Source organism: Bidens hawaiensis, unplaced genomic scaffold, assembly GCF_021521415.1.
Source record: "Bidens hawaiensis isolate Kalapana, Puna unplaced genomic scaffold, B.hawaiensis_p1.1 tig00043086_1, whole genome shotgun sequence".
NCBI classification, from domain to species: domain Eukaryota; kingdom Viridiplantae; phylum Streptophyta; class Magnoliopsida; order Asterales; family Asteraceae; genus Bidens; species Bidens hawaiensis.
Window position 1 is genome coordinate 26,187 of NW_027505824.1, and position 16,385 is coordinate 42,571.

The 16,385-nt window shown below is 36.5% G+C and overlaps 3 protein-coding genes across 4 annotated transcripts; 2 read left to right on the top strand and 1 right to left on the bottom strand.

Annotated features, from left to right (window-relative positions):
* Positions 1–337: 337 nt before the first annotated feature.
* Positions 338–2,958, top strand: LOC143615474 (tubulin alpha-4 chain-like). 2 transcript variants are annotated; one of them, XM_077088593.1, is made up of 4 exons: positions 338–521; positions 1,040–1,274; positions 1,763–2,594; positions 2,677–2,958. In XM_077088593.1, the coding sequence occupies exons 1-4, from the start codon at positions 429–431 to the stop codon at positions 2,804–2,806; spliced, it is 1,290 nt and encodes a 429-aa protein (XP_076944708.1). In that variant the 5' UTR covers positions 338–428; the 3' UTR covers positions 2,807–2,958. The 2 variants fall into 2 exon arrangements, with proteins under 2 accessions (XP_076944708.1, XP_076944707.1); XM_077088592.1 differs by having other exon boundaries at positions 1,763–2,958.
* Positions 2,959–4,154: 1,196 nt separating this feature from the next.
* Positions 4,155–6,492, top strand: LOC143615475 (cytochrome c oxidase subunit 6a, mitochondrial-like). The gene is made up of 4 exons (XM_077088594.1): positions 4,155–4,254; positions 5,304–5,410; positions 5,564–5,606; positions 6,385–6,492. The coding sequence occupies exons 1-4, from the start codon at positions 4,158–4,160 to the stop codon at positions 6,420–6,422; spliced, it is 285 nt and encodes a 94-aa protein (XP_076944709.1). The 5' UTR covers positions 4,155–4,157; the 3' UTR covers positions 6,423–6,492.
* Positions 6,493–6,784: 292 nt separating this feature from the next.
* On the bottom strand, positions 6,785–9,277 carry LOC143615471 (uncharacterized). The gene is made up of 3 exons (XM_077088591.1): positions 9,159–9,277; positions 7,599–8,875; positions 6,785–7,352 (listed from the first exon to the last, which is right to left on the bottom strand). The coding sequence occupies exons 2-3, from the start codon at positions 8,866–8,868 to the stop codon at positions 6,844–6,846; spliced, it is 1,779 nt and encodes a 592-aa protein (XP_076944706.1). The 5' UTR covers positions 8,869–8,875; positions 9,159–9,277; the 3' UTR covers positions 6,785–6,843.
* Positions 9,278–16,385: the final 7,108 nt, after the last annotated feature.

Sequence of the window (16,385 nt, forward strand, 5' to 3'; positions counted from 1 at the left end):
TTATATTTTGGTTAATAAAATATATCAATTACTTCTGTTTTAGTATAGGTTTAGAGTAGACTAATAGCCAAACCGAACCGAATCAAATCGTGCACACCCGAGCTACAACCACTCCCGTCTCCCGCCATGTTTAAGTCTTTCTCTCCGTGGCTACATTTTCTTTTTCTACCCGAATGATAGAAGAAGTAAATATTGGGGATGCAATTTAGAAGTTACCGAAGCAGTAAAAATCGGGGATATTTGTGGCTGCAACCGACGTTCTCTCTCACTCTCTGTGGCCTATATATTTAAAAACCTCCTCCCCCAATTCCTGAAAACCGCATCTCACTCACAATTTTGAAATCCATTTGAGAGGCGTCTTGATAAACGCCCTTCGAATCCCTAAATCTCCGATTCCATATTTTTTTTTTTTTAATTTTTCAAGGACAATGAGAGAGTGCATTTCAGTCCACATCGGTCAAGCCGGTATTCAAGTAGGCAATGCCTGCTGGGAACTCTACTGCCTTGAGCACGGCATTCAGGTATTCATCATTTACTAACCAGATCTACGCTTTACATATGCTATCTGTATCCATTATTACTATTAGCTTTCATATTTTATGTCTTGTTAGGCCTGATCTATGCGCTACTCTCAGATCTGTGTTTTTTATGTAATCTTATACATATGATAATGTGAATGAGACGATAGCACGATTTGAAGTGTTTGCGGGTTTAGGTGCTTGTTAGATGCTTAGATCTACTGTTTATGAAGCTAATTTGTATAGATCTTATTCAGCATTTGATGTTTTTGTGTGAATTTGCTGTTCCGGATGTCGATTTAATTGTTTTGTATCGTCCGGATGATAAATGTAGGTTAGGAGGTTTAGATCTACGATTTTTGTTATCAATTTTATGCACATTTGATGTTCATGTGTGGATTCCTTCGTGTACTCCGTGTTCGGGAGTTTGAATGTAATATTTACTTCTCGTTCGTCTCAGGGAGACATAAATGTTTTAATTGACTTGTGGAAAATCTGACTGTTTTATGTGTTTATTGCAGCCTGATGGCCAGATGCCGAGTGATAAGACTGTTGGAGGAGGCGATGACGCCTTCAACACCTTCTTCAGTGAGACAGGTTCTGGTAAACACGTTCCTCGTGCTATTTTTGTTGATCTCGAGCCCACGGTCATTGATGAAGTCAGGACTGGAACTTACCGCCAACTCTTTCACCCCGAGCAACTCATCAGCGGGAAAGAAGATGCCGCCAACAACTTTGCTCGTGGCCACTATACCAGTAAATACCTTACCAATCTTTTCAATTATTTTTCTTCTTTAACTAGGTAACTACTAATATGTTATTGATTAAATATTCGCATCTTACAGTTGGAAAAGAGATTGTCGACCTTTGCCTTGACCGCATCCGAAAGCTAGCTGACAATTGCACCGGTCTTCAAGGTTTCCTAGTCTTCAATGCCGAGTGATAAGACTGTTGGAGGAGGCGATGACGCCTTCAACACCTTCTTCAGTGAGACAGGTTCTGGTAAACACGTTCCTCGTGCTATTTTTGTTGATCTCGAGCCCACGGTCATTGATGAAGTCAGGACTGGAACTTACCGCCAACTCTTTCACCCCGAGCAACTCATCAGCGGGAAAGAAGATGCCGCCAACAACTTTGCTCGTGGCCACTATACCAGTAAATACCTTACCAATCTTTTCAATTATTTTTCTTCTTTAACTAGGTAACTACTAATATGTTATTGATTAAATATTCGCATCTTACAGTTGGAAAAGAGATTGTCGACCTTTGCCTTGACCGCATCCGAAAGCTAGCTGACAATTGCACCGGTCTTCAAGGTTTCCTAGTCTTCAATGCTGTGGGTGGAGGAACTGGTTCTGGTCTCGGCTCTCTGTTGTTGGAGCGGTTGTCAGTTGACTACGGTAAAAAGTCAAAGTTGGGTTTCACCATGTACCCTTCACCTCAGGTTTCAACATCAGTTGTTGAGCCATACAACAGTGTGCTCTCCACCCACTCGCTCTTGGAACACACTGATGTCTCTGTGTTGCTTGACAATGAAGCAATCTATGATATCTGCAGGCGATCGTTGGACATCGAGCGCCCCACATACACCAATCTTAACCGTTTGATCTCTCAAGTGATTTCGTCGCTGACCACTTCTTTGCGGTTTGATGGAGCTTTGAATGTGGATGTTACTGAGTTCCAAACAAATCTTGTGCCTTATCCGAGAATCCACTTCATGCTTTCGTCCTATGCACCGGTTATCTCAGCTGAGAAAGCGTATCATGAACAGCTGTCGGTTGCTGAGATCACCAACACTGCGTTTGAACCGTCATCCATGATGGCCAAGTGTGATCCACGCCATGGTAAGTACATGGCTTGCTGTTTGATGTACCGGGGTGATGTGGCTCCTAAGGATGTGAATGCCGCTGTGGGGACTATTAAGACCAAGCGGACCATTCAGTTTGTGGACTGGTGTCCGACTGGGTTTAAGTGTGGTATTAACTACCAGTCACCGACTGCGGTTCCTGGTGGGGATTTGGCTAAGGTGCAGCGGGCTGTGTGCATGATTTCAAACTCTACGAGTGTTGCTGAGGTGTTCTCGAGGATTGACCACAAGTTTGACCTTATGTATGCGAAGAGGGCTTTTGTTCATTGGTATGTGGGTGAGGGTATGGAGGAAGGTGAGTTTTCTGAGGCTCGTGAGGATTTGGCAGCTCTGGAGAAGGATTATGAAGAGGTTGGTTTGGAGTCTGGCGAGGGTGAAGATGAGGACGAGGAGGAATACTGAGGAGATAGGTTTTGGTTGATCTGGCAGCTTTTTTATGTTACTATTACTATTGTGTTGTTTTTAGTACTTGCTGTTTTCGTGTTGGTGTCTCTATGGCATCTGTGTTGTGGTTGGATTGCAAACTCTTTCTGTTATATGTGTTTTGAGATCTCTAGTATGAATAAAGTTTTTGATATTATGTGTTCTTTTCTGTGTCTTTGTTGGATATTTTTAAAAATGCTACCCAAGTAAAGTCAACTAAATTTTACTTGTTACTGCAATGTTCTATATTTCGATATCGAGTTCGTAAGCGCTGTGAAAACCAAGATGGTGTGGTGATGCTAGCTTGAATTGGAGATGTTTGCAATTATTTAGACACAATAACACTTAATTAGTATAACAGAAAATTATTATAATAAAAAGCATATGTTTGATTGAATTTACTATTTAACAGTGGTTCTTTAATCTTCTACAAATGGCACACTATGTGGTGGTGGTATAAGCGAAACCGGAGACCATGTGCTCCCTTCTTGGCTCTTGCACTTTCTCAAAACATATTTGTATCCAGTTCTCGTGTGTTGTAAGTTATACTCAACTACAGAAGACATGCTGGAACTAATTTTAACCCCTCCATGGCCATCATTAGGAACCGTCATATAGCCTAAATGGCTGTTCAAAGTATATTCTTAGCCATTATTTAGTTCATTTGGAAGACGCACAATTATAACATCTTTTATAACGTTCCACTGTCCAAAGCCTAAGTGAGAGAGCTGATTGAGTGAGATTTACTTGGCCTAGTTAAATTAAAAGGCTAGACCATACTCAATAAAAAAATAAATAAGAGAAATACATGTAACATATATGAAGGACAAAGCATTATGTAACATTATATAGGTTATCCAATACCCAAGTTCACAAGTAGACCTTTTTTTTAACGGCTAATTTGGATAATTAACTCATCCGTTCATCTCCATTCTCCGAGTACCGGAAACCACTCTCAGGAGGAAATCAACCATGGATGAGAAAACCCCATGACTCAACTTGAACATTATTTTTCGTCATAGGCGAGACTTTAACCCAAGGCTTCTCCCTTTCAAATTGAAGTCTTTACATGTTTTAATTCAATCACTAGTGCCAGAGATACACGAAAGACTAAATAGCACCGGTGATTCTTTGAGCCGGTCCAGATTTCCAATGCCCTAGGAAACCGGTCAAGATAATTGGTAGCTTATTTACTCTTTTAGTAAATTCTTTTTCTTTCTTTACAAAATGGTAAATTATTTTTTTACAACTTTCCATTTATTAGGTAGGCCCTTACTTTCTCATTAATCCCTAATTAAGTAATTAGCATAAATAAATAAATCCATTTATTTGTTAGCGTCTGAAAGAAAATGGCGTCGGCGATTGTAAGGTCTAGTCTCCGATCGGCTCTTCGCGGTGGTTCAAAGAGGTCGTTTTCTTCCGGCGCATCGGCTGAGGAAGAAGCTCGTAAGATAGATCCTTCTCTCTTTGATTCTAGCAACTATCATTTATACGCTGTTAAATGCAATTTGTAATTTTATTGAAATCTGGTTCTTTTGATTGATTACGTCAGATCGATTTCCAAAATGTCGATACTGTGATTCATGTATTTCGATTTCCAAAATGCTGCTTTCCAGAAATGTTAGTTTTTCGGTTTTTTCATTTGAGCTTGAAACTTTTGCGTAAAAAAATGTGGCCCAAAATAATGAATTTCGGCCTAAATTGTTTGATTATTAGTTATTTATAGGGGTGCAAACGAGCCGAGCCCGAGGTCGACTAGGCTCGAGCTTGGCTCGTTTCGAGCTCTATTTTCAAAGCTCGAGTTCGTGAGTAGATTTTCAAGCTCGAGCTCGGCTCGTTTACTATTTATCAATTATTTTTTTATTTAAATATAATTATTTTTATATATTTTTTCTATGATAATTTTATGTATAAAATAATATGTATTATTTAATTATTTATAATTATATAATTATTTTTTTTCATAGCATTAAAGATATTAATTAATAATTATTAAATACATAGTTTTTAAAATTATATAAACGACAGGCTCGTTTAGGCTCGCCAGCGGGCTCGAGTTCGATAAGTGAAGCTCGGGCTCGGGCTCGGGCTCGTTTATTAAATGAGCTTATTTTTAGGCTCGAGCTCGGGCTCGATTAAGCTCAGCTCGTTCGAGCTTTTTAACGAGCCGATCTCGAGCAGCTCTCGAGCAGCTCTCGAGATCGGCTCGGCTCGTTTACCCCTATTAGTTAATAATAATTTGATTATTATACATATGAGTTAAAATGTTTGGGTTAAACGAAACTATTATAAATTACTTCAAATATAAAGAAGCAAAAATCTATAAGTTTGGTTTTTACGAAAACATAAAATGAAACCGTTGTTTTTGTTTCGGATCGGTTTTGTCGGTTTCATGGCATTTCATGCACACCCATATTTGTTCCGTTTGTGCATTTTGATCTGGAATTTGGACATGCCTTGTTGATTGCTATTATGGTTTCGTTTCACGTACACAGGCGAAGCTGTAAAATGGGAGAAGATTACGTATGTAGGCATTGCTGCTTGCTCGATTCTGGCATTCGTTAACCTATCCAAGGGCCATCCTCATTTCGAGGAACCACCTGTAAGCTAAATTTATGTTTTGACAGTTTGTTTAGCACTCATCAAGCCCACAAAGCATATGGCGGTTCAAGCATTTCTATTGTTATTACAGCGTTGTTTCCTTGAGCTGTTGTTTGTTGAGCTCTTATGTGTGTTTTTCAATCTATGTTTGCAGACGTATCCGTACCTGCACATTCGTAACAAGGAGTTTCCATGGGGTACGGCTTTTAGCTTTTACTTATTTATATATGTTGCTTAGTTGCTTGTACATCTCATGTGATCCTTTTGTGACTCCCAAACGGTCAGTTAAATAGTTTAAGGGATAAATAAGCTTAAGGGAGTTAAAACACGCAGATTCTTGGTTAATTTTGTGTCTAGGATGCATTAGATACTGTATGAAATTGTTTCAACTGTAATCGGTTCTTGAATGTTTTCCTTGTTAATTGCAAAAGGCAGAAACCAGCTTTCTTACCACATAAAAAGCGTAGTGTTTCAAAAGTTTTGGAATTGAAGCAAGGGCCGTTAACTTTATTTATGTATTGCTTTAGGCCGCATAAAAGTGATCATGACTTTTGGGTTGCTGTCTTGATAATTTGCTCATTTTATACTTTTTTGTTAAAACCGACTCATACTCATTTTTTGTCAAAGTTCTGACCCAGATCCAAATGATTATTTTTCAAAATGGCTTTGTTTTGACTCGTTAATTGACCCATTTTGCTTGGTGTAATTGTTACATGGTTGCATCTTCAGGGATTAGCTAAAATGCATACCCAAAAGATAAAAATACTGGTTTCATTAATCGAATCAGTCTTCTTTGACCAATTTTGCTTGTTGGTTATATCAAATCAGTTTAAACGAATCTTGATTGATTTTCTTTTTAAGCAATTCTTTTATCCTTGCATCATGTGGGGTTCTTTAAAAATAAGGACATCATTAAAGCTGGTAGTTTATAAATAAATAACTCTTGGATCTTAAATTCTATGGGTTTCTTTTCAGGTCCAGATGGTCTCTTTGAAGTGAAGGAACACCATTGAAGCATAAAGGTCAATCCTGCATGTTATGGGGATAAGCGATGTTCACTTTTGTGTCAAATTCAGCTGGCATTTGTCTTTCTTTAAAACGCATGCGCTTTAGTGATCACTTTTATCATGTCTAAACGATATTTGTTTTACAAATAAAGAGTTTGTGAATTCTCTGCTTCCTTTATGTTCCGTCTGAACCAACTGAATAAATACTTTCATTAAAAGAAAACTCGACTCAGTTATTTTGAATCAATGTTTCCTAATACAAAACCTTAGGTTTAAAACGGTGGTGCCACAAAACATATCTCAGGAGGAAACACCGATACATACATTATACTAGCTTTGCAGTAGAAAAAAAATACAAAAGAATGGGACATAAAAACTTAATAGATCTTATAATGTGTAAAGCGGGTAAAACACATAGGAAGAGATTCTACTCAGCGGCTGCGGTATCATGGCTGCTGCTTCCTTCATTTCCGGTCTCTGGCAATGTTCCCAGATCTGTGCGAGCGTCCTCATCTTGTGTTACTGATGCACTCTCATCAGTCTGTTCCGACCCTGTATTGTTTGATGAAGTATCTTCACTGTTGTTGCTTTCATTTGAAGCTTGTTCTCCGTCAGCTTTATGTTCTTCAGCTCCATTGTTCTCATTACCAGTTGAGTCTGTGCTACCATTGTTGTTGTCTGTGCTTTGAGTTTGCTCGTTGGACTGAGTCTGAGTTGACTCGTTTTCTACTGAATTTGATTCAGAATTTGCTCCATTGTTGTTGGTATCTGTGTTTTGAGTTTGCTCATTGGACTGAGTCTGAGTTGACTCATTGTTGTTGGTCTCTGTGCTTTGAGTCTGCTCATTGGACTCTGTCTGAGTTGACTCATTGCCGTTGGTCTCTGTGCTTTGAGTTTGCTCATTGGACACTGTCTGAGTGGACTCATTGCTTGTCTCTGTGTTTTGAGTTTGCTTATTGGACTCTGTCTGAGTTGACTCATTGCTGTTGGTGTCTGTGCTTTGAGTTTGCTCATCGGACTCTGTCTGAGTTGACTCATTGTTGTTGGTGTCTTTGCTTTGAGTTTGCTCGTGGGACTCTGTCTGAGTTGATTCATTGTTGTTTGTGTCTGTACTTTGAGTTTGCTCATTGGAATCTGTCTGGATCAACTCGGTTTGTGATGAGTTTGAATCTGAATTTGCACCGTTGTTGGTAGTGTCTGTTTGCTCCTGGGTTGAGTCATTTGGTGCCGAGTTTGAATCTGAATTTGCACCGTTGTTGGTAGTGTCTGTTTGCTCCTGAGTTGACTCGTTTTGTGCTGAGTTTGAATCAGATGTTGCTCCATTGTTGGCATCTGTAGTTTGAGTCTGCTCTTCAGACCCTGTCTGGGTTGGCTTGGTTTGTTCAGAGTTTGAGTCTGTACTTCCGTTTTGCTCTTCGGACTCAGTCTTTGTTGACTCGTTTTGTGATGAGTTTGAATCTGAGGTTGCTCCATCATTAGTAGAGTCATTGTTCACGATTTGCTCCTTGGCCTCCGTCTGCGTTGACTCATTTTGTGCAGAGTTTGACTCTGAGCTTGCATCATTGTTGGTAGAGTTAGTATCTTCAGCTTGCTCCTTTGACTCCGTCTGAGTTGACTCATTTTGTGCTGAGTTTGACTCTGAACTTGCATCATTGTTGGCAGAATTAGTATCTTCAGTTTGCTCATTTGACTCGGTCTGTGTTGACTCATTGGAGTTCGAGTCAGTACTTTGACTTTTTTGCTCTTCATTATGCTCCGTTGACTCGTTCTGAGCTGACTCACTTTGTTCTGAATTCAGGTCAGAACTTATGTGTGTAGAGTCCGTAAACGCGGTCTTCTGAGATTCATCAACCACTTCACTTGACGCGTCATCTCCTTTTCTACTATCAACACTCTCCTCATTTCCATCACTTCGGCTTTCACTTTGCCCTTCACCATCACCTCCCACTTCCTTAATACTATCTTCTTCATTATGGTCATCTTCGACCTCTCGTTTGGTCTCTTCACTTCCACTCTCTTCATCTGTTTCTCGACTCTCTTCACTCTCATTCTCCGTCTCGTTCATCTTCTCGATCCCATCCTCCTTCTCTTTACTCTCGTCATTCTCCTCTTCGGTCTTCTCCTGCTCGCTACCCTCCTCCTCCTCACTCGTATTGTTATCATGATCCCGACCAAGCTCCTCCGCATTGTTCTCATCTACATCTTCATCTTCACGACGCTCACCATTCGCTTCCTCCACTTTCGGATCAAGATCCTTTCTCCCTAACTTCACTCTCTCATCACTCTGCAACCTCTCGGAGACAGCCGTAGCAGCCACCGCCTTCTTATTACCGGTGTGCTGGATCTGGTACAGCAACCACACACTCACACCAAGCAACACTAATATCTGCAACACATGCTTTATCTTCAATCCTTTGTTTCTACCGTTTCTCCGTGGCGATTGCCTGAACATGATTTACCTTACAAATGCTAATCTGTAACAATTCAAACTAAACATTATCAAACTGCTGAAGTAAATCGTAATAATAATAATAATAATAAACATTACGAATGCTGAAGTAGATCTGACTTAATAATAATAATCTAAACTGTATAGATCTAAAGCGAATTAAAAGGTGTAAATGAGTAACCGTTTGGAAAGGTGAATCTAATCAGATCTAAATCGAAAATGAGAATAACCGTTACCAGACTGAAATAGAAACTATTCATTATTTACACAGTTTAATGTTGAAGATGAAAAACGAAGTTTACCTTGATAGTTTTGAGATTACTTCACACGGTTGCAGAAACTGAGGGGTGGTTAATTGAGTGGAAGCTTGAGGCTGAAGTTGCGTATGGTATGGTGAGAAGTAAATTTCGAAAATTGATTTGAGTGATGAATCTGGAAATACACTGTTTGGTTCACAGGAACACACAGTCTATCTGTATCTATCTGTATCTATATGTATGTGTTAGTAGTATCCGATCTATGAAAGTGTAGTGTATTTAACACCTTGAGGTCAACGCCGGCTATTATCTATCTTTCTTTTTTTACTCCGCCGACGACCATTTTAGCTGTTTATTTGTTTCTTTATAACTTTTTATTTATGTTGTGAAATTATGCAATTAAAACTCTTTTTTTTTTTTGGGTGATCTAGTGCGACTATTCCTAAGTCGGTTGCATCATGGAATGCATATGTCTATATTCATATTTTCATAATATGTATTTGTTCTTGTAGGTTGTGTATGTGATTTTACAAAACATTTTTATATTGTGTGTGAATGTGAACGTATCGTTTGACTCACCTAAAATGCCTACTTCTTTCTGAGTTGTTGATTCCTGAATCATTTGATGGGAGTTTTGTTATAAGTTTATTTGATAATCAAATAAATGGACGTTAACAATGTTATATGTTTGTTTATAAATACCGCAAAAAAACTAATATACTTTTTGTGTTCGCTTACAAAAGTCTCTGAACTCAACTTTTGCACATGAAAGTCCCTCAACTTGTTAAATTTGAACATAAAAGCCCTTTAACTCAATTTTTGCACAAAAAAGTTAATCAACTCAACTTTTGCACATAAACCCTAATAATCTGAAACGACAACTAACGATTACAAGCACAAAAAAAAAACGATTGGCAAATCTTTGCAACTTTAAATCGACACGACGTATGTAATAGGGAAAATAAATCAATAAATAAACTTGAAATCGAACCACAAGAATGAACATATATATCGTATATCGCCTTTATTATTCTTGTTTCTGTTAACCATTATTTTTTTTGTAGATGTTATTTAATTACGGATTATGTACATGCTTTTATAAAACGGAGTAATACCCAAATGATGAAGAGGATGATTTTAGTGACACTACTTATAAAGCAAGTCACAAATATGAGGAATTGAAGACGAGGATCTTGTTAATACTTTATATGTAAAAGTTGAGTTGAGAGACTTTTTTGTGTAAAAGTTGAGTTGAGGGACTTTTATGTTCAAATTCAACAAGTGGAGGGACTTTTTTTATTCAAAAGTTGAGTTAAGAAACTTTTGTGAGCAAAAAACAAAAAATATATTGGTTTTTTTTTTGTAGTATTGCCATATAAATAAATGGAAAGGAACAAGATACTACACGTTTGTGAACATTTAGTAAGTGAGCGTTAATGTATTATTGTTTATGTTCAACTGGCATATATTTGTGTGTGCATGTGCGTTTAATACATAATCAATTATAAGTAGGAAATCGTGCAAGCATTTTTACGTGCTACAAGGAGCATAATAACATGTCGAGGGAAAAAGAGAGACGGTTAAAAACCGTTTTATGTATCAGATTCAAAAGAATAGGTGTATAGGTATGCGCGGTGAGTATGAATAACCCTATTATTACAAAAACAAAGTGATAAACCTAAATTGTTTGATTTTTTTGAGAGCATAATTTCTACCTGTCTGCTAAAATATAATTTAAAATCTCTAAAATTTGTGATCTCATGTATGACAATGTGCATTAATTTTCATTTATATTTAGTTAAATAAAACATTAATATGGATGATGAATATAACGGGTGTCAGTCTCACATGTAGTAATTTGTTTCAAGTTAAGTCAAAGGTTTTCTCAATTGTAGATTTCCTCATGAGTGGGTGGGTGGGCCGGGTCACAATGTTCTATTCTTTGGGCGAAAGAGCGAACCCATTATTGGTGTGATCCCCAAGCGTTTGGGCATTCATTGTTCATTTTTTTTTAAATGAAAAAGAGCAATACGTGTGATCACTATGTCTGTATATCAAGTACAAAGAAGTACAAAGAAATTGAAGAAAACTAAAACATATTTGGTTTAGGTGTAGTTATCAATTAAGGAGTTTCAAGTTTCAACTTTTAATTGAGCTTATAGTAGAAAATTATTAAATTATAGGGTGAACACTATCTTTCCAAATTCATTGCTAAGTTACACAATCATTAAAAAGCCTTTTTTACTAAGGCTTATAAAGGTACGAGGTCTTTTCATCTTGATTAGATGATTTCATCATTATTTTCATAAACATCTTTATGTTACTACATCATTCTCACAATTGTTTAAACATAATAAGTTACATTTACAAGTTTGTTCGGTAACGTAAGACGATTCCAAACAAAAATTTAAATTTTCCTTTTTTTTCTCAACAACAAAGGCCCGCACGGCCGGACACCTGTGATCATCCTGATAAATAGTAGAAAAACCTTTGACTCAAATCGTAACAAAATGCTAAACGCGAGAATCGAACCCACAACCTCCCATAAGAAAAGTCATGAGACTACTGCTTGACTTATTTGTATTTGGTATTTAAAAGTTTGTTAATAAACTTATGAGATGCAATTTTATAAACGTTCCGTCATTATAAAGTTTTAAGAGTTAATTACATAGTTGTTGTATGCTTGTTCATCACTTTTATAATATTACAAGTATGATATAAATAATTTGTCACAAGTGTTGAAATGATCTCTCTTTCAAATGTTCAACGTATTGATTTAAAATCAGGTATAAAGGAGCGAATTTTGTATTATAAGATGCATCGTGCAAAAAGTATATTAGTCAGGAAGCAGGCTATAAGGTGTAGTCAAAGTAAAAGAAATTAGGTAAAAGGTATCACCTGCTTTTATGGATTCATATTCACTTGAAAAAGAATGACCAGAATTTAAAATATGGTGTATGTGGTTTATATTACACTAAAGATTTAAAATATGGTGTTATGAAAACGATTTGAGTATAAAAATTACACCAAAGAACCCTAAGTTTGAACCAGTGGCGGATCCAGGATTTTTTTCCGGATGGTGCACTACTTTTAGACGTTTCTATTTCATGGAGTCGGGTATAAAAAAATCCGGGTCGGTTTAAGGTTCGGGTCGGTTCGATGGTTCGAGAAAGTTCATTACATAATAAAAATACGAAAAAATAATAAAAGAGACACCGTCATTAGAAATTAAAAACTAACAAATTAAAACCAACAATCTAACAAACTAAAACTAAATTTAACAAATAACTTAACAATCAAGAGCAATTAACATTTTACAAGAAGTCAAGAACAATTAACATTTAACAATGGATTGTGAATGTAAACTTACCTTCAAAGTGGGAGGAGTAGATGATTCGAGTAAGAGTAGGCAGTGGCAAGAGGACGGGGACGGCTGAGTGGCTGACAGAGTGAGGTTGCCGACGTTCCACGATGGTCGGAGTGACGAGGACGAGTGGCTGACGGAGTGAGGCTGCCGGCAGTCAGGGGCTGAAGAGGGTCAGGGGCTGGGGACAAATAAACAACTTAAAGATAACCTTCTGCAGCTTATCTTTCTAACAACCTAACAAATTGAAACCAACAATAACAGTTAAGAACAATTAACATTGAAGAAGAAGAAGAAAAAGAACAATTAACATCTAACAATGAATGTAACTTTTCCTTCAAAGTGGGAGGATTCGAACAATCGAGCTTCGAGGAAGAGTGAAAGGTTATGCAGCGGCGGGAGGAGGGTAGAAGGACGGCCGGAAAAGCGGCAGCGGTAACGCGGTGGTCGGAGAACGGACGGGGACGGCTGGTAGTCTTGAAGAGGGATCAGGGGAGAGACGCTGCAGTGTGTTTTGTGGTGTTTGTGTATTATTATTATAAAACCCTAATTGGTATAAGAGTGAGTTAAAAAAAATAAGTGTAAAAAAACGGAATCGAACATGTGACCTCTAGGTTGCAAAATCAACAACTTACCAGCTGTACAAGCGCGTCAAATAAGAATGAGGTGGTTCTTTTCCAATTTATAATGTGGTTCCTTTAATATTTTTTATACATAAATACACTATTATTTCAAAACTCGGGTGGTTCCTCAGAACCACCCATTTGTGCCATAGATCCGCCCCTGGTTTGAACATGTGACGGAAGCGTCTTTAAAATGATTTGTTTTTTTTAACATAGTTGGTTAGGTATTTCAAAATGTGATATATACTTTTTCATGTAATTGTTATCAAACACACAAGTTAGTCTCTCTCATTGATATCACAAAACTAGGGGTAAATGAGCCGAGCTACTCACAAGTTACTCGAGATCGACTCGTTAAAAAGCTCGATCGAGTCGAGCCTAATCGAGTCCGAGCCTAAAAATAAGCTCGTTTAATAAACGAACCCGGGCCCGAGCTTCACTTATCGAGCTCAAGCCGACTCACGAGCCTAAACGAGCCTGTCGTTTATATAATTTTTTAAAATATATATTTAATAATTATTAATTAATATATATAATGTTACGAGAAAATAAATATAAATAACTAATAATATATATTATCTTATACATAAAGTTTTAATAGAAAAAAATATAAAAATAATTATAATTATATAAAAAATAGTTGATATATATATAGTAAACAAGCCGAGCTCGAGCTTGAAAATCTACTCACGAGCCGAACTCGAGCTTTGAAAATAGAGCTCGAAACGAGCTGAGCTCGAGCTCTGTGTAATCTAAACAAGTCGAGCTCGAGCATAGTCGAGCTCGGGCTCGCTTCAGCTCGTTTGCACCCCTACACAAAACCACATAATCAGCCTTACTAAATATATCATCCAACAACCATAAATCAAAATCATTTTTAATGTCTTTAATTGTTGAACCATTCCAAGTCATTTTCATTTAGCTCAAAAACACTTGGAATATCGACATTGCAACATCGAACACACAACTTATATTGCAGAATATATTATCGTATAGTTAGTTTTTCCAAAAATCCTGTTTCAGTCACTCTTTAACTATTTTTTTAATATGATCATATATTCGTATGCGATTTTCATTTCTTGTCATATGAGTCTCTTAGCATTAACTCCGTTATATTTTGTTGTTAAAGGAATGTTGTAACCATCATTTCGCTTTAGATACATGCCATTAAAGTTGCATAGAATTTTATTTATTTTTATTTTTATACAGAGTGATGTCGTATACCTTTTTCATTATTTTAATAATATTATAGTATAATTGACATGATTTAGTTACGTTTCGATAAAAGTTTTATTCAAAATTGAACATGCCAAAATAGAATTGATTTTTTTTTTGCTCTTTACCATGACAAACTTAACTGATACTGTGAACAACATCTGTGCCGGTACCGGCATTGTTTTAACGGTTTTCTCAACGTTCCGATATAGATTTCGTAGAAAAGAGTGTTCTATTCACAGTAGAGTTTTTTTTACTTTTTTTTTGTATCATAAATTATAACGGGTGTTAGTACCGTTACAAACGGGATCAATACCGTCCGAAGAACATAGAGACTGCTATAAGTATTCGTTTTTTAGGCCTATGTTTTTTTGTTGCTATACTAAGTGGCGACATCGACTGGCATTATAACCAAGCGAATGATACCGCTAGTTACTACATATATGAATATTAAGATCTTATTTAAAGAAAAGGACAAATTTGTGTTTTTCCAAAGAAGAGAAAACACATTTTTACTTCAAATTATGATTATTAAATCATCTATGAAAATTTTTAATAATAACGATTATAAATTAATCAGGACAGGTGAAACCAATAGTATTCCTTTCCGGTATCAATTATCAACTATCAAACGCTTTCTTAATTCTGGCCCTTGGGTCTTAGATATTTTGGGTTTTGTAGGCCACGTTGTGTCCCATAGGCTACTCAGTATATCAAAAGCCCAATTCCTGAATAGCCTATATTTGTGATTGACTCATGGGCCACATGTAGGGTTGTTCACGAGCCGAGCCGAGGCGAACGAAGGCTTGCTCGTTATTTGGCTTGTTTACAATCGAACCGAAACGAACGTCTAAAATACGAACTGAGCCATAATCGTCGACTAGCGTTACTTGTTTAGTTCGACACTACTTTACGTAAATTAGTAGCAGTTAACTCATGTGTGTTTGAAAACCTATTTTCTTTTCACTCAGACTTTAGTATGTATGATTGTACGTCTTATAACATTTAAGATAAATATTTTAAATATGATTGTCTATAAAGTAAGTAGTATACAAAATGTATTTGTGTCAAAAAAATTCTCATGTGTTAGGATTATAAACAAAGAAATTACTTTGTTTACGAAAAGAGAGTTGTTTTAGTCTCTATAAAGATTGAGTCAGTCCTACGATTACATATAATATAGTTTTTAATATATGTATTTGAAAATAAAGGTGGTCTCGCGGTCGATCTTCATGTAAATTATCTAAATAAGAATAAAAGGTATAAATTTCTCATTTGAGGTTCTAAAATTTTGTATTCGAGTTAAGTTTAAGGTATAATAATTTAAAATTGATTAATTACTAACTAAACATCTACCAAGTCAAAGAGAGCATGATGGTTTGTATTTCATGAAATAGTTAAATATTGGGGTGGATAAAGAATGAAAGTGAAAGGACATAAAAAGACAAAAAATGAGGGGGAGGTTGTTGATGACATCGATCTTACCCTTCCATGCCTATTTTTGTCCACACAACATTTCTTCCCTTTCCAAATTCAAATAATTCATATGTAAAGTTATAATTATTATTATACCTTTTCAAGATCTTCTTTACCTCACAAAACAAATAAATTATACTTTTCGTTCTTCAGTTATACAAAAAATTATATCTTCCATCATTTACGTTTAGGGTTTGTCACATATCTATCGTTCGGTTGTACGAACGTTAAAAAAATAACGTAAGATGCATATATAAGGACATTTTCGTGTCTTATAACCTCAACAATGACTATTTGTAATAAACTATTGAAATTAAAGGTACAAAAGCCATGGGAGGATCTTTTGTATTATAAAAAAGTCAACTTCTCTGTTGCCTCAATTGGTCCCCTAACTATGTAATTCATCATCATGTTACTATAAACAAAAACCGAACTAGTACTAGTAGACAAACTAAAAGAAACCACATTAAGCCAACAACAACAATCCCCATTTGATTCAAACACACAACATTAATGCAACCCTATATCCCATAGGATAAGGAAGAGGGTGAGGGAGATATGAGATTGTGGGAGGTGTGTACTTAA

Excerpts from the sequence above, each read along its gene's own strand:
- LOC143615474 (XM_077088592.1), top strand. The coding sequence starts at position 429 with ATGAGAGAGTGCATTTCAGTCCACATCGGTCAAGCCGGTATTCAAGTA. Across the intron at positions 522-1,039 it reads GCCTTGAGCACGGCATTCAG|CCTGATGGCCAGATGCCGAG; the intron begins GTATTCATCATT and ends TGTTTATTGCAG. Across the intron at positions 1,275-1,762 it reads TGCTCGTGGCCACTATACCA|TTGGAAAAGAGATTGTCGAC; the intron begins GTAAATACCTTA and ends CGCATCTTACAG.
- LOC143615471 (XM_077088591.1), bottom strand. The coding sequence starts at position 8,868 with ATGTTCAGGCAATCGCCACGGAGAAACGGTAGAAACAAAGGATTGAAG. Across the intron at positions 7,353-7,598 it reads AACAGACACTACCAACAACG|AGACAAGCAATGAGTCCACT; the intron begins GTGCAAATTCAG and ends CTCAAAACACAG.
- LOC143615475 (XM_077088594.1), top strand. The coding sequence starts at position 4,158 with ATGGCGTCGGCGATTGTAAGGTCTAGTCTCCGATCGGCTCTTCGCGGT. Across the intron at positions 4,255-5,303 it reads ATCGGCTGAGGAAGAAGCTC|GCGAAGCTGTAAAATGGGAG; the intron begins GTAAGATAGATC and ends TCACGTACACAG. Across the intron at positions 5,607-6,384 it reads TAACAAGGAGTTTCCATGGG|GTCCAGATGGTCTCTTTGAA; the intron begins GTACGGCTTTTA and ends GTTTCTTTTCAG.